Source organism: Haematobia irritans, chromosome 4 (assembly GCF_050003625.1).
Source record: "Haematobia irritans isolate KBUSLIRL chromosome 4, ASM5000362v1, whole genome shotgun sequence".
Lineage (NCBI taxonomy): Eukaryota > Metazoa > Arthropoda > Insecta > Diptera > Muscidae > Haematobia > Haematobia irritans.
Window position 1 is genome coordinate 414,430 of NC_134400.1, and position 21,095 is coordinate 435,524.

At 33.8% G+C, this 21,095-nt stretch overlaps 2 protein-coding genes across 4 annotated transcripts in view; both read left to right on the top strand.

The window, feature by feature from the left end:
- The window catches only part of LOC142233325 (uncharacterized), an 80,865-nt gene that overhangs the window by 26,377 nt on the left and 33,393 nt on the right, over positions 1-21,095 (top strand). Inside the window, exon 1 of one of the 3 annotated variants that reach the window (XM_075304226.1) lies at positions 3,107-3,628. The exons of 1 other annotated variant lie outside the window; for it this stretch is intronic. The gene's annotated coding sequence lies outside the window, so the exon portion shown is untranslated. Of the gene's footprint in view, positions 1-3,106; positions 3,629-4,871; positions 4,979-21,095 lie in introns of those variants that run through there. One more of the 3 variants, XM_075304225.1, reaches the window with a different exon arrangement.
- On the top strand, positions 514-2,166 carry LOC142233427 (uncharacterized). The gene has a single exon (XM_075304343.1). The coding sequence runs from the start codon at positions 514-516 to the stop codon at positions 2,164-2,166; it is 1,653 nt and encodes a 550-aa protein (XP_075160458.1).

Genomic DNA, 21,095 nt, shown 5'->3' on the forward strand with positions numbered 1-21,095 from the left:
TTCTTTGTTGATAAAAACTGGTTTTATATCTAAAATATCTATTGTCAATTATGCAGAATCTTAATATCTTGAAGAACAGATTCTTCGGAATCTTAGTTATCTTCTCCAGCAAATGCCACTTTTCTTCTATTATTTTTAGGGCTAATTCAACGGGTATACTCGGAAACAAAGATACAACGTCAAAAGATACCATCGTCTCGTCTTCGTCTATCTTGATGTCTTCTATCTTTGATTTGAATTGCATGGAATTTTTTACGTTATATTTGGAATTTTCCGTTAGTCTATTTAAAATGGTTGTCAAGTGTTTGCATAAATTGCTGGATGGTGAATTTATAGACGAACATATGGGGCGAAGTGGGTAGTCCTGTTTGTGTATTTTTGGGAGACCATATATCCTGGGTGCTATAGCAGCCTCGGTCTTCATTCTCCGTTTTTCCGAGTCATCTATAATATTGTGTTTGAACAATTCGTCGACAAGTTCGTTATTTATTCTTTGGAAATGTTACCGTAGGAATGGAAAAATTGGAGTATGATACGAGAATGGAGAAAATTGTAAATGACATAATGATGTACAGAAAATTAAAATCGGATCCCACTAACAAGCTGCAAAGAATAAATAACGAACTTGTCGACGAATTGTTCAAACACAATATTATAGATGACTCGGAAAAACGGAGAATGAAGACCGAGGCTGCTATAGCACCCAGGATATATGGTCTCCCAAAAATACACAAACAGGACTACCCACTTCGCCCCATATGTTCGTCTATAAATTCACCATCCAGCAATTTATGCAAACACTTGACAACCATTTTAAATAGACTAACGGAAAATTCCAAATATAACGTAAAAAATTCCATGCAATTCAAATCAAAGATAGAAGACATCAAGATAGACGAAGACGAGACGATGGTATCTTTTGACGTTGTATCTTTGTTTCCGAGTATACCCGTTGAATTAGCCCTAAAAATAATAGAAGAAAAGTGGCATTTGCTGGAGAAGATAACTAAGATTCCGAAGAATCTGTTCTTCAAGATATTAAGATTCTGCATAATTGACAATAGATATTTTAGATATAAAACCAGTTTTTATCAACAAAGAAAAGGTTTACCTATGGGATCTTCAGCATCTCCGATAGTAGCCGACATTGTGATGGAAGAGCTATTGGATAGATGTATGGCAAACTGTGATATTAGGCCTAAGATTCTTACTAAGTATGTTGACGACCTTTTTGGGATTGTGAAAACAAGTGCAATAAATAACCTCTTGACGATATTCAATAACTTCAACCCTAGTATAAAATTCACATTGGAATACGAAAAATGTAGACAAATTCCATATCTGGACATTTTAATTATCAGAGATGGTAACAAAATTAAAACCGACTGGTACCAAAAGCCAACTTCTTCCGGCAGATTGGTAAATTTCTACTCCAGCCACCCCAGGAGAGTTATACAAAATACTGCTCAAAATTTTGTGAACAGAGTATTAAACATAAGCAGCCAAGAATTTCACCAGCCGAACATCAAAAAAATTAAAGAAATACTCCAGCAAAATAGCTTTCCTCTATCTACCATTGATAAACTGATCAACAACAGCAAAGTACAGCCACCCAAAGAGAAGCAAAAATTTTGTTACAAATCGGTCGTGTATATTCCAAAATTACACGAAAGATTCAGTAATGCCAATTTCATTGACAAGAGTAACTTCGCAATAGCCCCGAAAACTAATAATACACTGCAAAAACTATTTACTAATCTAAAACCAAAAATTGACGACATGGAGAAATCCAATTTAATATACGAAATAAAGTGCAATGGGAACGAAAAAGACGTGTGTGACAAGGTTTACGTAGGAACTACAAAAAATAAATTAAAAACTCGTTTATCAGGCCACAAATCAGATCTGAAACACCGTTTGCAGAGACCTATGCAAAAAACAGCATTATCAACCCACTGTGCAGGAGAACACCATCACCCAGATTTGGAGAGAGCGCGTGTGTTACAGTGTGAGAGTAATTACAACAAGAGACTAACACTGGAGATGTTGCACATTCTCAATACACCAACACAGAAGCGAATAAACTATAAGACAGACACTGAAAATTTGGCGCAAAGCTACAGAAATCTCATTAGAAAAAGCAAAGCGCAGCAGAGTAAGCGTTAGTAATGCAACAGACAACGTCGTTAGCTATTTACTCTACAGTTGGTGTATTATTTTTTGTTCTTTTCGTGAGTGTTTTTAATGTAACATGCAATTTGTACGTATCTAAATGTATTGTGTATATATTTTCTTTTCTATTTGTATACGCGGAAAATTTTCCCGATGAAGTCTTTCAATGAAAAGACGAAATATTGAATAAATAAAAATTAATCATCCAGACCTCGAGCTCGTTTTTATCAACAATTATCAATTGGTAAAAACTATTTAGTGTACTCGATTTGAATAATGGTTACTATCAGATACCGATAGAGTTTGATAGTCGAAAGTATACGGCATTCATTACTTCGGATGGACTATACGAATTTAACTACATGCCTTTCGGGCAGTTTTTCAACGCCTCATGGCTCGCGTAAAAAGTGAGACACGTCCCGGAGATATGTACCATTACATGGACGATATAGTTGTAGCCAGTGGGACAACGAGCGAGATGTTCGAGAAACTTGAGCGTGTTTTTGAAGTTTTAAGGAAATTAAATTTAACGCTTAATTTGAAGAAATGTAACTTTCTCAAGGCGACAGTTCAATATTTAGGTCACGAGTTACACAGCGACAGTTCAATATTTAGGTCACGAGTTACACAGGTTTTCGAGGAACTAAACGTTTGATTTCACATCCTGTAATCGTGCCATATCCAGTTGACGCAGAACATGAATTACACACTGATGCGAGTGCTGTAGGTCTGGCCAGTGTGCTGCTGCAGAGAGAAGGAGATGATCTTAAGCCGATAGCCTATTATAGTCGAGCTACAACTTCAGCCGAACAAGTTTTCCATAGCTATGAATTTGAGACGTTGGCTGTGGTTGAGAGCCTAGAGAGATTCAGGTATTATATCTACGGTAAACAAATTAAAGTGGTAACCGACTGTAACGCCATCACCACAGTTTTGCAGAAACGTGAGCTTATCCCTCGAATAGCACGATGGTGGTTGAAGGTCAAGATTTTGAAATCACGTTGGAACATCAAAAAGCAATTCAAATGGATCACGTCGACACTTTGAGTCGAGCACCAACTTATACATGTCAAGAACCGGATACGGCTACAATGCGTATTATGAAAACAGAAATCGATGATAATGATTGGCTGTACGCTATGCAAATGACCCCGATTTACAGAAAGTCGTCGAAAGAATCAGCATGGTCACAATGAAGTCAAGAAGGATTATGCCGTAGAACATCAGCGACTATTCCGAAAATCATCAGGTCAGCTATTGTGGGTAGTTCCTAAATCGCTTCGTTGGAAGCTAGTCCAAAATCATCACGATTGTGTAGGCCATATTGGTGTGGACAAAACAATTGAGCGGTTGCAGAAGAATTTTTGGTTTGCTCGTATGCGTAATTTCGTTAAATCGTATGTCAAATCTTGTATTGAATGCGCATACAATAAGCGACCAAGCGGTAAACAAGAGGGTGAGTACCATTTTGGCGAATGCGAACCTATACCATTTCACACCATACATTTGGACCAATTTTATTTTGTTCTATTAAATTAAAGGACACTGTTTTATTTTCGTCGATTCACAGTAGTAAGAATGTAATGATCGGGCACTTAAGATTTTTCTTTTATTTTTAGTTTATTTTGCTTTTCGAGAAGAATGCATTCCATAATTAAGTTAAAAATCCAAAATGTCAGAAAATTTTCTTTAATTTAATTATTCTAAAAATTAAAAGTAAAAATAAGCTCGAATAAATATTGTAATAGTTAAAATTTAGTTAAATTTACGCACGACATAGTTAATTTTTCCCATAACGTAGTTTAAATTTTTCTATGTGAGTTTATGGTTATTTATTTGCATTAAAAGAAAGTTTTATTTTAGTGTCAAAAGGCAATTTTGAGCTAGTCATTATTAAGTTTTTTGTACAAAAAATGTCAACGTTTATCACAAAAGTTATTTACTTTTCTTCCGAGCAATCCTTTTAATCGCGAGGAAACAAATTACAAACAATGTCCGTAAGACTAAAATTTCGTTTGGATTATTGGTTATTATTGGTTTTTGCGTTCAGATGAAAACAGTAGTATGAAAATCAAATAAAACAAAAATTGAATTTTTTTAAATTCTAAGGGCTGTTATATTCCATAACGCGATATTCAGACTTAAGATACGCTTCTTATTACAATACTGGCTCACAATTTGTTTGGAAATGTAAAGCCATTTAATTTCTACAAATGTTAGCATGTCCAGGATTTCCCTGGATGGTCCAGGTTACCACTAAACAATGACAAGAATTTATCGGTGATTAAACACCGTCTAATGGACGTTATTACTTGTGAAAGCTTTGGAAGTTATAGATTAGTGGGCATTTTAAAGGCGGTTAAAACGCTGCCACTCATACTCTTAAGTTGAGTTAACGGCTATTTTTTATGTCGAGTATTGGCATGTGATTACCGCACATTGACTGTCACCAATAGCAGGCCATAAGCCACTCATATCGAATGTAAACACCTTCGTGCATGGGGGGTTACTGTTGCCAACCTAAGCATGAAAAACTCGTCGACTTTTTCCCCAGTTGAAGAGAACGTGCTCTTAATATCTTACTCTATTCAAAATCAGTGTGTGTGTTTGTTTGTTCATGCTCTCTTTCAATTGGTTGCCACTATAAGAGTCTCTTCGTATAAAATGTCCTGACATTCACTTCGCAGTGTCTAGTGAACATTGTCCTTTGCTTGCAACAGCACCTCTAGATTGATTACGCTTTAACACAAGCTTCACATAGTCGATAGACGTACATATTATTTCCGTGTTCTTTCGGTGCGAATGTGTAAGTTTTTTAAAGCGAAAGAAACAAATTATACCTTGGTAATACTGACACAAACAAAAAAGGTGCCGGTGAAAAAGTGTAAGCATTTCAATTCAACGAACAGAAAGTGCTAATGTGTCCATGTCCTAAAAAATAAAACAATAAATTAAATGAAAACATCAAAAGTATCAGTAGGCTTTATAAGTTCCTACATTAACTATAAATGGTTTTTAAATGATATCGAATACAAGTATGAATCATACGCCCAAGAGATTTCTTTAATGCTGAGGTTAATACTGAAGTGTAACAATTTCCCAAAATATGAAAAATGGTACTTTTCTTGTCCATATGACCTGAGGTATTGTTGTCTATCATATTTGTCAATCAATCATGCAAAAGCGCAATACTTTACAAGTGAATTTATCTTACTCATACGGCCTGTGGTACTAGTATATCTGTGTCAATCATACGTACCCAGGGCTAAAACGTATTCATACATATTCAAGTTATTGTTTTACATACGTGTCCAATAGTAAAAATATAAATTAATTAAATATAAATTAATCTTTAGGCAAAAAAAAAAAAGTTTTCAAAGTGAACGTGTATCTTGCTTTGCTTTAAGGTCACCTACAATTAGAACTGAGCTTACCACATCCCACTGGTTTTATTGTTTATTTGCTATATCCTATACAAGGGCCGTAACCAAACTCTGGTAAATCTCAAAATAATAATAACATAGAAAATCCCATTTTGCCGCATGGTTTTTGGCTTTTTCATCTGACTACAACTTTTATGGGGATGTTCCTAATAATTGGTCAATGCGTTTTTCATCGGTTTTCATCCGGGTGCGAATAAATGTAATCCAACACAGCAGGCTATTACAAACTCATGAAATTCATGAATTTTTTTTTTGTGTAAAACAACCTAAGGCAATGTTTTCTTTGTTTTCTTTATTTCGAATAATTTCCGTTCAGCGAAGAAAAAGTGGGTCAAACGCCAAACTAAGAATGACATGGAATGGGTAATAAACGTTCTTCCGCATACCCATTCAAAGTCCTGCCGCCCTTTTCCTATGGTCTGTATACGCTATCGCTTGCTGCTCTCATGTGACATATACGAAACAAAAAATACAAAATTATGATAGCTGTAGCTGATAAGTCTCGCTTTTTCCCTCAGTAGTTTCATAGATGTGTTGAAGAATTTTCAAAATCTATAAAAAATAACATAAAATTTAGTAATATATAGCATAATAATGAAAATATAAAGTGATTTTAGTTGTCCGAAAAAAATTACAAAGTTTGAACTTCCAACAATTTTTCTAATATGCGAAACGAATGCTTTCGTTCGATTAAAAGGGCACCAACAGTTGATTTTTTGGTATTTTTGGAATCCTTGTCGAACGAAAACATTCGTTTCAGATATGAGAAATTTGCCGATAATTTCTAATTATTTCAGATTTGCACGTTTTCGTGGACTGTGAGCTGGTTTTCTGCGGGATTTAGCATTTGAAGGGAGTCACCGTGGTGCAATGGTTAGCATACAATAGGTCCAGGATTCAATCCTAGTTTCGACCCCTATTAGTAATTTTTGTGACATTTCTAAGTATTTCAAAAGTCATTTAATTAGTTTCACCTCGATGTGAAAAGGCGTTTGGGCTCGGCTATTAAAAGCACCTCCTTTTCTTGTCATTGAGCAAAACATTGAATGGGGCAGAATTTATTGATAAGAGAGAACATCACCACTTGTGATATCACAATGGACTGAATAGTCTAAGTGGTGGTAACTCGTTATTTATTTAGATTAGGTATAGCTTAAAGCTCGTAGGAAGAATCGGCTTTGGCATAATCGAAAAATTGGCCACGAATCGGCCACAGTTTTACAATTTTTATTTCATAAACAAAACAAGTGTTTTTTTGGTTTAATATAGGTTTATTTATTATAAAATAAAAGAAAAAAATAAAGTTTTGCTTCAGGCGTTTGGAATATAGGGTGGTTAGTTAACTAACCACCGTAGTGGTTGCAACAAAATAAAATCAAATAAAACAAAAATTATTTTCGATTTTTTATATATATGTTATCACAAAAAAAAAACAAGTACCAAATAAATACAACTGATCTCGTTGATTTATAAACACTTGATGCTGCTTTATTTCAATCACAACTGACAGGTTAAAAATCAAGGGATTTCCCCAAGTTTAAGTAAAGATAAAAACATAACCAGTGCACTCTAGCGACAAAGTCTCGCAACAAATGATTAACGGTGGCTTTACAAATGTAAGAATTAAAAAAAATTGATTTAAGGTGGCACACAATCAGTTTTATACAAGCAAAAACAGGTGGTTAGTTAACTAACCACCAAACCTGAAAGAGCTAAAAGAATTCTCGCCTTTGTTACAAAACAATAAGCCAATATTGAAGTAAAACACTCCAAACAACTTTGGAGAAAAAATCGGCTTCGGCCGATTATGTTTTTTTTTGCCGAATATCGGCTTCGGCCTATACTCTATAGTATAGCTAATCTAATCTAACATAAGGATTTGAAATACAGGCTATAGAATAATTTTTTTGGATTTTATGGCAGTCATGAATTTCTCATCAGTTAAACTCATTCCTTTCAAGAGTGCCTTCTTTGGTCTCAATAAAAAAAAAAAAAAAATCTGCTATGAATAAAGGTGATGAAATATGCGCTAAATTACATTTAGCCCATAAATTGGACTTTGAACTCTGGTTTTAATGGCACAATCAACAGTTATTGCAATGAGATTTCTTCACGCCTCTACCTTCGTTTCCAATGCAATCGACTCAAGGCATGTTCTTGTGGTCATAGATTTTCGCATGCCGGAATCATCGTCGACTAAGAAAAGTTGGTAGTCATTATATTTTTATGTCACAATAGAATCGTTAAAAGTCTTGGAAGATTATTAAATTGTAATTAGGTTCGGAAGTATGATAGTCAGCCAGTACCCTGGACTGTTGAAGTGCAAAGCAAACTATCCACAAATGTCCTCGAACAGAATGAATGCTCATAAAAAACGGAAAAATAACAATATCATCATAATGCAGTATTGAGCCATCACTTGCCTCATTTCTGCCACCAAGCTAAAGAGATGATGATTTCATTACCAGAACTCAACTTTGGTGCAAGTGGTATTTTCCGTTTATCCTTCCATTTGGATGGCGTTTAGGGTTAAAAAGTGTTTGTGTGTGTGTGTGCGTATTCGTTTTGACATTGCCATCAGTAGTACCAAGAAAGTGCAAATGGAAAAAAGTCCTGACAATGGCACACGAAACCAAAGTTCACGATGCGGGCTAAAACAAAAGTTTCTCCTTTCGCTTCCATGCACCATGGTTGCGTTGTTGTCATTGTTACTACTGAAAAATCTGAGGAGTGGGTAAAGACGACAATCAGATCGAATACAATACGAAGACCAATAAAAAACCACCTTCCATCTCACAAGTGCACTTGTCTTGGATTGTGTTTACTAACTCCCACAGAAAAGTGCTCGAAGCAGATGGATGAAAGAATAATAAAATAAAAATTTTCAGCTGTTCCGAAGATACATGAGATTTCACTCTGAACTCTATAATCACTGAGTAGATAATAATTGCGTGAAATTGGAAAATATTACGATATCGTTTATTTTTGCATTGGTCAACTGGTCGTTGGTAACACAAAAATAATTCCATTTGGCTAGATTACAAAGTTTTCTAGCCACCATGTGGGCTTTGAAAGATTTGTGAGCATAAGTTGCTAGAGCATTTGCTATCGATTTTAAAGAAATTGACCACAGTCAAAAGATTGCATGTCGTACATACGTGTAAAATCTATAATATTGTTTAGTTCAAGACGTTAAGTTTAACAAAATTAACCCAGTAGAAGTAAAATGAACCTATGAAATAAGCCACTTTAAGCCATTGGGATTTGCACCCTCAAAAACAATAAAAAATCGCCTTTGTAACATACACATATTCTGTTTCAAACGTATACATTTTCAGAATGTGGTAAAATAAAAAACAATAAAAAATCGCCTTTGTAACATACACATATTCTGTTTCAAACGTATACATTTTCAGAATGTGGTAAAATAAAAAATTGTTTGCACTGCGCAAATATATTATGTTTCTCCCTAATCATATCTTTTTTAAGGCCCCCAATTATTAATTACAATTCTAAACATTTGTTTGCTATCAGCAAAATGGCGTAAATATCATTGTGTTGGAGTGCAAATAAAAACTATGTATGTAATTTATTTGAATATTACACCCAAAACACTTATTTGCACACAAAATATGTAAGTCGATCGTTCACACAGCTACCTACACTTTCATTTGTTGTAATTCAACTTGCAGTTTTACATATCTTTCGTTATCTATCTCCGTCGGCATCTCTGTCATCTTATTCTCTCTCGATCCCTCTGACGTTTATAAACCTAGATATGTTTATACGAAATTTCTAAATTAATATATGTTTGCATCCAGAGACATTATATTTAAGAGAATGTAATATCCCAAATATGCTTTACTAGTTAATGAACATTATAATGCTTGCACTTAAAAATAACGAGCTAAAAAATTTAAGCCCAAACACATAACTTTTACACCGAAACAGGTGAAAAGCAGTCTATTTCGTCCGTGTGAGTATCAGAAGGATGTTCACTATTATTGATAATAGAGAAGATCAACACTTCTACTATCGCTATGGACTTGATAATCTAAGTGTTTCTATAACTGTGAGTCATCTATCTTCTTTGACTGGATGTTATGTGTTCTTGACGTTAGGAATATCAATGACCTTGAAAAGAGGTACAAACAACTAATTCCATGCCATTAATCAATCAAACTTTCTAATGAATACAGGACTTGTAGGTATGGATGCCAGACGTGCTCTTTTAAAGCGCACATGTGCTCTTTTTTACAAAAAGTGCTCTTAAAACAAGATAGGCCAAAAGAGCACGCAAAAGTGCTCTATTTTTAGTAAAGTACTCTTTTTTGCTTTTTTTTATGCATCACAACAATTATTACTCCAACGCGATTTAACAAATGGTAAAAGTAAACTGAAAATACGTAAATGTCACACTACAAGATTTTCCTATGACGTTATTTTCTAATTAAATAGTGTTTTACTTTATATATCAGAGTCGAAGAAGAGCACGCCGATGTTGCTTCTTCACTTTGTACTCTGTTTTAAATAACATTTTTCACAAAATCACCAAAAAATGACTTCCAAAGTATTGTAAGAAAATTAGCTTGAGTTGAAAGATGGCTATTTTATGTTATGTTTATGTTTATTTTTGTTATGTTTAACTGAATTATATTTCAATAAATTGGAATTAAATGTTTTTATTTTATTTGAAAAAGTGTGCTCTTTTTTTCGTATGTGCTCTTTTTATAAGCTGAATGTGCTCTTTTTGCCCCTTCAAAATCTGGCATCCCTACTTGTAGGCCACCATTAAATTAATTCTTTTATGGCTATGGGTAATATTGTGATGGTGCATTATTGATTTCCAATTCATTTCAAATTGCTTAGGTAAGCATACAACAATAAAAAAATAAGAATAAAATATAATAAACAATAAAACAATCTACAAAGTCAAACTACCATTATGGCAATAAAAGCACGCGCTGTCATCTAAGCTAATAGGTGTTTGACCACATCGGATCGAAATACCATGTACCACAATATGCAGATGAAAACGTTAGCAGACTGCTGACATCGACCGCAGGCTTCTCCATTCCAATCCAATCCATTTTGTTTTGTTTATTCATTCAACAAGCAAATGAATTGGAGAGAGCTTAAATATTTGCCCATAAACACCAGAAAATGAGGCATTACAAATATAACAACAACAACAGAAAAAGGATAGTAAGCGAATTTGTGATATGGAAGAAAGTGTGAAAGTGAATGAAATGAGTGGGGGAAGGAGGCAGTTATATTGGTATTAAACATATACATTTACTCGCTCTCAAACTCTCTGCAGCCCACAGACACACAGATATAAATCATTAGGCATACTTGGACTACCAGTAATGCCATTGTCGCTATGAAATTATAGTTTTGGGAATTTTTTGGGGGGCTGAGTTTTTTTTTTTTAATCTACCAAAGAGTGAAAAAAAAAACAAATAAGAAAAACCTAACTATCTGACTAGAAGAAGTCAAATTTGGTGATGGGTTTCTATGGGGGTTGCAGAAGAGCCCAAGAAGCTTAGGAGTAACCAATTTTTGCATCGTAGACAGTTAATTCTGGTACCGATAGGAAGTAAAATCTGACTTTCAATTTATCTAAGTATCTAATTTGGAGCCACCGTGGTGCAATGGTTAGCATGCCCGCCTTGCATACACAAGGTCGTGGGTTCGATTCCTGCTTCGATCGAACACGAAAAAGTTTTTCAGCGGTGGGTTATCCCACCTCAGTAATGCTGGTGACATTTCTGAGGGTTTCTCGATGTCACTGCAATGTGGAACGCCGTTCGGACTCGGCTATAAAAAGGAGGTCATTGAGCTTAACATGGAATCGGGCAGCACTCAGTGATAAGAGAGAAGTTCACCAATGTGGTATAAAAATGGACTGAATAGTCTAAGTGAGCCTGATGAGCCTGGGCTGTCACCTAACCTAACCTAAGTATCTAATAGATATAAATTAAATGACATTTTTTCTGTGCGTACGAAAATTGCACATATTTCGAAGTAAGATTTTAGTATTGTAAAGTATTTTTCTAATACAATCAACGAGGTATTTACTGTTGCTTTGGGAATTTATTTAAGGAAAAACCCATCCGTTTTCATAGTTAATAAACAAAAACAATTACTGCAATTTTACAAGCTTCTTTTGCTACGATAATTTCATTCATTGTGGTTACGAAAAGGGAACAAAAAATTGTAACTAATGACATCTTTTCTGTGCATGACATTGTACTTTATATGCTCTCAAAAAACAAATAAGAAAGATTTATTTTAAATTTAGATGAAGGCTTTTCCAATTCTACGATTCCAAGAGATTTTTAGAGGAATTTGCGGATTTCGAGAAAACACTTACTGCCATAGACATATAATGGAGCAAAAGACTAACAACACTGGCATGCAAACACACGTAAATGTATCTATAGTCTCTGCCGGATGTCCGATGTCGTCATACGGGCAGGCATAGCTCTCGAATAAAATATGGACAAACAATAAAACACCAAACAATACTTGCCCATAAAATGAAATTGTCGACGCCAACGATTGGACTATTAATTTGGAAGCACTTTTGTCCTCCGGAATAATTTCGCATTAAATTTCATAGATACTAACACTCCGATGGTCTCCCAACCCACATACAAAAGAAAAAGAAAAGAAAACAACAAAAACAAAAAACATTTGTCCAAGGTACCCATATTACAATTCAGAGGCAACCTTGTTGACTGTTGCACATTAGTTTCGAATTGACCAAATCTCATTCCTACACACACACATTTGTGTTTCATATTCACATAAATACCACAGAAACCCTGTGGGACCAGTACTCATGATGTAAATGTATAAGAGACGGACAAAAAGAATTATTGACCTTCGGAACTATGTTGGTTGAAATGTGAGTGTTTATTAGGACGAACCTTTTTGAAAGAAATCAAAACGAAAAAAAAAAAACAAAAAAGACTGTAACAAAATAATAATGTTTGCGATACCCATTTTCAATCACAAAGTGAGTTGCCAAAAAAAAACTTCGAAATATTTCGCATTAGCTACACCAAGAAAAAAGTGCCTTCGGAACTAAAAGAAAAAATGTTCATCAATTTAGTTTAGCCAATTTATTTCCATTAAGTTAAATTTTTGTTTAAAATAATAAAAATCCTAAACTGAAAGCAGTTAGGAATAGTTCATTAACTAGAATAAGGCATGGAATTTTTCTAATGCTGTTTTCTTCGCTGGGTATAAGAATTTACTACTGAACAAGAAAATTTTATTCACTGATAACAAAGCATTCGTAAAAATAAACAAAATATGAACTAAAACCAAGTTTCCTCAAATTTATTATAGAAAGCTTATCATACATACGAATAACACTTGGCATAGAAAAATATTTTAGTTCATTCGTACTAAGTATTCAATCCTTTTAAAACTTAAGGAGACACACTTGTTAGAATGTAGGAATTTAACTGTCATCGGTAATCGGTATGTTTGCGCGTGGGTTGTTTTTTTAGTTGGAGTCGCGTTGTTATGGTATACGGAGGGATTGTTTAAAAATAATATAATAAATAACAAATAAAATATATAAAATATTTGTTATTTTAAATTAGTGAGAAAAAATTATGTTCGTGATGGTGTATAAAGAAAGAAAACAGAATAACAACCTCTTCGTCTTCATTTTGGAATCTTCAATTAACAGGTAACATTCAGTGATGCTAACCTTTTGTGAAAAAATTGGTTTATGATTTTTTATATTTGTACACTGAAAAAACAGTGAACCCACCAGGTTAATTTTAGAAAATGTTGAATATTTTTAGAAAATTTTAACTAAACAAACGCTGGCATCACGCCGATGTCATTGAAATAAGTAAATATTTTTCGACAAATTCAAGAAAATTTATTAGACATAATAAGTTTTTTCACTTGTTAAAGAAAAAATTGTAGTTTCAAAGAAACATTTGGAGTTCAAAATTGCAGGAATATCTTTAGTGATATATGAAGTTCATGATGAACGCATTTGTAATAAAATTTGCAAATTTAAAGAAATACTGAACTATATTGTGAAAGACACGAATTTAGTTAATCTTTATGCTTCATTTGTACGCAAAAACTTATTAGAGTAAAGGAAACTTTCTTCAAACATAATAATTCCATGAACTAAAATAAAGTCAAATTGGCTTTAGTGAAATAGAGAGTTCACTTTGTTTTTGAGTGTAGGTATTGAAATTGTAAAAGGAGGACAAACTCGTTACGCAGCAACTTATTAAAAGTGAAAGGTACAAGAAGATGGAAATATGCGTTTTACAGTTGATGACATTACATGGAAATTGGAAATAGTGGAATAATAAACTAATATTTCAAGGCCAGTCGATGCTGTTGACTCTTAATAAATATATATATATATAATATATTAATAAAATGTGTATTTTATTGAAGGAAAAATTGCCTATATAAATAAATAAAATTGTATTTAAAAACGAAGGTAAGCAGTTCTAATTTTGAAGTAAAAGGTTTACCACAAATATGTAAGATTTGTCGAAATGAATGAAAAAAGTTCAATAAAATCATTCCATATATGAATTCAATTCAGTTAAATTTTTTCATTTTGTAAAATAAGGGTACATATATATAGGAAAATGTTAACTAATATATGGAATGCATTCTACTTAATTTCAACGAAAATCACATCGTTCAAAAAAATAAAAATTTCTTTGGCGCTATATGAAGTTCAACTTTCTTCACAATTAGTTCATTTTAACTTAAAAAAGGGGTCACTTTTTCTGGGTGTACCTTATATGAAATACACAAAAAAGGGTTTGTCCGAAGCAAGAAGATAATTTTTGTTGCGAACGTAGTAAACGGAATTATTTATTCTTAACAAAAAAAAGAAAAAACAATAGTGAAAGGAAACCCCATGCAGAGTAAGATATGCTATTTTTGAGCGCGACTAGGCTGAAGTCTCAACGGCGAGTATGAATTAACCTTTTGGGAAACTTCATATTGCCTGTTTGGATTTTTTTCTTTCTGGCCTATTGTCCATTCATCAAGTGTATTTGTTACTGATTATGCGGTGTTTATTTATTTCTATTTTCCATTCGAATCTAATGCTCCATCTCCTTGTACATTGGGGATTTGAGGGGCGTTCGGTAACAACAAATATTAGACTGTTGTGTTTTTGAAAGGCAGCACCATCTGCCCAATATTGTTTGTTTGGTTACGATGATGATAGCGACGACGACGACGATGATGATGTGAAAGAAAGTTCTACATTTATCTGAGAAATCCTCCAGGGGAATCTGAGGATCCTTTTGTGTATAACGACATGGCAGCAATAGAAAGCTTCTGGTTCGAATGAGCTCTTTATTGATTGGGTATTTTTTTATTTGTGGGCATTTAATAAAATATGCAAATATAAACGAGAACGGGAGAGTGAGACCTCGGCAAAATCAGTCGTCTAGTCAAAGAGTCAGTCAGCTCGAAAAAGTCCTTGTGTCAATTGAAGATGGAAGCAAGTCATGAAATTCATATTATCCCAATGTTGTTGGTGGTCTCCAGAAACCGTAACATTTAAACGGAAGCATAATATTTATGTAAATTCATCTGGCCTCTAAAATCGTCCATGATTTCATCTGCATAGTTGCTGATGATATCCTTGCTAGCCATTATAGTCGTTTTCCTTCTTTGTTATCCTTGGTGCGTCACTGTCTTCGTTGTTGTTGCCTTAATTACAATTGATGGGCGACATTTAAAATTTGAGCAGGAAAGCATTTGTGTTCGTCCTTGACGTAGTTGGAATATCTTGACAGCTTTCCATTCTATTGAGGAGGCAAATCATTTTATGTACGTTTGTGTAATTTGGCTGGCAGCTTTAGTCACCTGGAAAGGAAATGCCGTTTAATTTTCTTCTTCCCTTCGGTTTGCCCCTTGATACAATATCCTAGCCCAATGCAAATATTACCTTTGGGGGGTCCTTGCTGAAGAGTTTTGCTAGGAAAAAAGTTTTCATGGAAAATCTTCTGAAATGAGCACAAACTAAAACTATTAACGAACTGATGATGCTGTCCGTTCCGAGAGCAGCGGATGCTTATAGATAGATTAAAAATTGATTAACAAAGTTTAAGCTAAACTTCAACGAATTTAAGTACGCAGATCTTTGAGGCATAGAAATATGCCCTTTCATAACCAAGAGAGAATGTTGCATCTTAAAGGTTAAGTATATGGATCCATTTTAATGCGTATATCGAAGCTTTGCTATGAATGGAATCGTTTCGCAATATGGCATGTTAGTCCTTATATATTCCATGACCCTATGTCATCCTGTCTTTGATCAACCATGTAGAGTAAGACAATAGTCAGTTATCATATCGCCATGCATATCATAATGCTTGATGTACTCAACGGGACGTGCTTGTCTTTGAGTGTATCATTGGGTATTAGCTATTAAATGACTATTTGTGAATGTGACCCAGGCATATATCAATGAATCCAGATGATACCTCGCGGCGTTCAATTGGCCGTTTGCTATCACATGCCTTACTTGAAGCGAAAAATCTCATCTTAATATCGTAAAAGACGTCAACTTAAATTACCCGGAGCTCTTTATTGGCCCTTGCTTCGTGTGTGGCTCATTTCATTGTTGAATTTTGAGAACACTGCTAAAAATCATAATCATTTGCAAAGGATTTGACGAGAAGATTCTTTACACGAAACGTTTCCTATTTTGTTGGCAGTCTTATGGTGGCTGCCACTCCTATTTACTTACGGTTATTGTTGATGTTGTTGTTACAGAGTGTCGTATTTCAAGCATAAAAACGCTCAGGGGTATCAACAACCATTTCGTTGAGGAGAGGAAAATTCAGAGAAAAATAATAAAAACAACTGCAAACGCACACTGGAAATGACGGTGATTGTCACGGAGCTAAAGGAAATCCTACAAATTTAAATTTTCGAAATGTTAAACACGAACAGTGAAAGCAAATGCGAGTTATCTAGAATCGTGCGTGTGTAAATATCCTTGCATGAATGTGAGTGTGTTCCTTCGATTACATGTCACCATATCCTTGTAGGCAGTTTGGAAACCTTCAGGAAAGGGCCTTGAGGAAATTATGAAATCGTTTCATTCATGGGATATAGTGAGACAATATAATTAACATATTGCTGGCAATAACATCTCTTTCACATATTAGATATTTATTGAAAAAGTATGCAATTGGTTATAGTAAACATATTTTAAATTTAAATGTAGTAAAAATATTTTATCTCAAAAAGAATTATTTTTACATAATGTTTACTAAAAATAATGGCTTAATATTTTTATAGTTTATACCATACCATGGGTTCGAAATATCAAGACTTAGGTTAGGTTTTTCAATTAATGGATTCAATTATTTTTTTGATTGAGATGTCTTCAATTGGGCATAAAATTATACTTGATTAAAAAAATAATTGTTGCCTCCTTCAAATTTCAATTTATTTTTTAATTGTTTCAATTAAAAATGTAATTGGAGTTTATTGCAACACTCAATTAACTATTTTAATTAAAAGCGTAGGTTAAAAGGTTAGCTTGAAGTGGCAGCCCGATTTATTTTCAGGCTCACTTAGACTATTCAGTCACTTGTGATATTTAAACCAAAACGTAACTATTACTAATCGCTTTCTTAACTGACTTATGGCGATTTCGATTGGGAAACAAGTTGCAACATTCTCGAAATTGATTGCAAAATACGAAGGACACTATCATAGAATTTTGATCCTGTATGCCTCACATTATTATGAATTAACAATAACTTTGCAATGACACTATCATTTGGGCGAAAATACAATAAGGGAAAAAGTAGTGTAACACCGGGGCAACATATTTTTTGCGAAACGAAAACGCCCTTAGTGTTTTAAGTTTGATTAAAAATTTATTGTTTTGAATAAATTTTTAATTAAACATTTTAAAAATCATATTTGTGTTAACTGACTTATGCCAGCGTCACATTGGGCAAATATTTGACAGAAATCGAAAAAGAATCCATTGCCATAGCCAAAACAGCAAACATTTTTAGCTCATATTGGATATATAACATCATGGCAGGGTTATTTTCCAAAAACCGTATCCAGATGTTTGAATAATTGTTCTGGAAAAATGTTTGACACTCATTTTGGTCAAATATTTGCCTAGTGTGACCATAGCCTTAGTCTTTCGACTTTGATTTAAGAAAGTTTTTTGTATGTACCCTTAAAGACCATATAGAATCATACACAATATATAAATTGACATTTTGAATCCGTTTTTATTGGATCTTTTTTATATATAGTCCCTACGTACACGGATTTCTTGAATTTACTTTTCGATGAGAAAGTTTTATGTTGTATTTCTTATAATGAAGAGCCCAGGGCCTTTTGAAATTTCGTCATTTGATTCATATTTCAAGTCACACAGTGTAAATATTTGCAAATGTACTTAAATATGTGTTCACGTATTCACATACACACATTTTGTAAAATATGTAAAAAAAGAAAAGAGCCGTTCGCGAAGTGTATGTAGGTGAAAAGAGCCAAATGTAAACATGGATATGTACATTGACACATTTCGGTAATGGCCGATTTTTGCATCCCCCTCCTTTGCGGTCATAAGTTAATATTTTTGTTTTATGTGTTGTCTTCAAATCACATCTCGCAGTAATCATTCTCATAACATCAAATGACAAGCAGATTTACTTTCGGAACTCATCGAATAAAAGTATTCAAGAAAAATCACAGTGGTTTAATTTCACCAAAATGTTGACAAATATATAAAGGTTGTTGGCTCCTCAAAGACAAAACCTTCGTCATATCAAATTCTGATTGGAATTTATCGAGAGGAGATACTGATGCTTACTCCGCATACGATGTTTGCCCATGTAAAAGAACTAATTGAGTTTCACTGTTTGCCTATTACAGAATCAAGGCTATGTTGTACGAAGCACATTTAACGTACTTTGGTACTTATTACTTACGATTAGCTTGTTTATTATACCTAACATAGACAAACTATTGATTCTAAGTGTCTACACGGACGTAAAATACTGTTTTTCATATGTTTGGGTGTAAAAATTGTATGTTTGGAACACAATATTTTTAAGTGCAAGCATACAATGTTCATAAACTAGCATAACATGTTTGGGACATAAAATGTCCCATGCTTGGATTCAAACATATATTAATTTAGAAATAGCCTATAAACATATATGTGTTTAGAAAGAGAGACTTAGAGAGTAAGCTACAAGTAAAAGAATGGAAGTAACCAATTGGCGCCTTAAAAATATAGACAATTTCATAAAAATTTTATTCTACCAGTGTATGCCTAGGGTGAAACATAATATGTTTAAACAATACAAACTATATTTTGTTTGGACAAATCCTGAAAATATATATGCTTGAAGCAAAATGTGTTTGGGGTATATGTTACAGAAGCGATTTTTTGTACAATATTGGTAAAATTAATAAAAGTTATTAAAAAAGTTTTTTTTTTTTTAATTTAATTTAATCTTTGTACTATTCGGTTATAAAAATTGTGTTACCTGAACGAAACATTATCTAACTTAAATGATGTCAGTTTTAATTAACTTCCACAATTACAGAAATCTTAATTAGTTATTATTTTATTTAATTCTCAAACTAATTCGTTTATATGTATATTCAACTGAGTTACAATGATATATTTGCCCCATTGTGCATTCATAGTCTTTCGCCTCTACTATAACATAAGAGAAAAGCTGGCCCTGTATTTGCATGCGTGGCAAATTCTTGGTATTGTTATTTAAATGTTCGCCGTAGTCATTGCGGGTTGTCTTCGTGTGTCATCATTGATACGAAACGCAAAGAGACGTCAGACCGAAATATCATAATGGACGTCCCTCCTACCCGCCTCCTGTAACATTGGCCACATTTCGCGGGCTTAACTGTGAAAATGAAACTGAGTTTATGTGTCATTTAATACGTTTACCATAAATCGGAGGGATGGTCATACAAGGGGGATATCCTGTTATTGTCTATTCTCCTCATGAGATTTGGTCACACATACATAACCACCTTGTTTACCTGTAACGAATAATGGTCGTAAAGCCTTCGTATTAGGCTACAATGGGTTTGGATCAGTGGTGTATAGATGAGAGTGCTGATTGAGGGTTTTGGTTGATATAGAAAGAGGAAGGTTGGATGGCGTGTATTTAGCTCTCGGCTCTAATACTTTTGTTGTACAAATTTTCTTATTACATTTTAAATCTCTGCTAAAGTAACGCACGCAGCTGAGCAGAACAACTGGAAACTGTTTTGTTTCTCCTTTGTCAATGTGAATTTCCTCGAATGACTTAAAGGCATATGTTTAGGGCAATAAATTATAGGCGGTTTTGTACTGCTGCCACTGTAGCCGTTGGCAGAGATAGGCTGTGAACTTTTTTCTAATTCTGGGAGGGGTTCATACGAAAGTAGAGAGAGATTGAAGTTGGTTAGGTCTAAGTAATAGGATTTTAATGTAATATTAGAGTTGTTTTTGTTTTCTTACTTTCCTTTTTTTGCTTTTTATTGCTGTTTGGTTTTTGTGCCTCTGGGCATAAAAGTAAAAAAGGATCATAACACATTTAATATCATATTTCATATTACTTTTAAATTATGTCTACCTCTCCCCAATCACTGGCAGTCCTAAAACTGGTAGCCAATGTATGGTAGAACATTTTGGATTTTGATTTGTTGTTTTTGTTTTGTCGTAGTCTCTTTTTCGGGTTTTTTATTCTCATAGGCTAAAAAAGGTTTCTCGGACTGGTTCTTTTGATGATGATAGCAGGGGGAAATGATTTCATTGGAATTTCGGGTAAATATTGGAATTTGTTTTTTCTTGCACATTCATACTTACATTGAATCACCTTAGGCACATTTTAGACTCATGAAAATATACAGGCAGGAAAATAGGTTCTGTTATTATTAATCTCTAATAAAATGAGGAGGAATAATATGCATAAATATTATAACCGTCTATTTAAATGACATATTTGATTTGACAGGCTATACTATTCTACCAAGGTTTTATATTTGTATGACAGAAAAACGATACTCTCAGTAATGCTGGATCGGGCAGCACTCATTGTAAGGAGAGAAGATCACCACACCAAGAAATCAAAAAGTGGATACAGTGAAACCACACTGCGAAGTTTGTACATATGAGATGTTACTTTTAATGTAATACAATAGCAACTTCTCACGAAAATTGTCCACTCTTGAGAGGTGTCCGGTGTAAGAACGTCCAAGTGTAAGAGGTTTCACTGTAATTAAAAGTTGACTTCCCAACAGTTGCAGAAGTTAGAATTGTTTCTTTTTTTTTTAATTTTTGACCTTCGCAAACGTCGAAAGCCAATTTTCAGTATTTAAAAATTACTTTTTTATTCTGATCTGATTAAAAATTACTTTTATTTTCGATAGTATTGTTGGTGTACATGCTTGCAACACTCA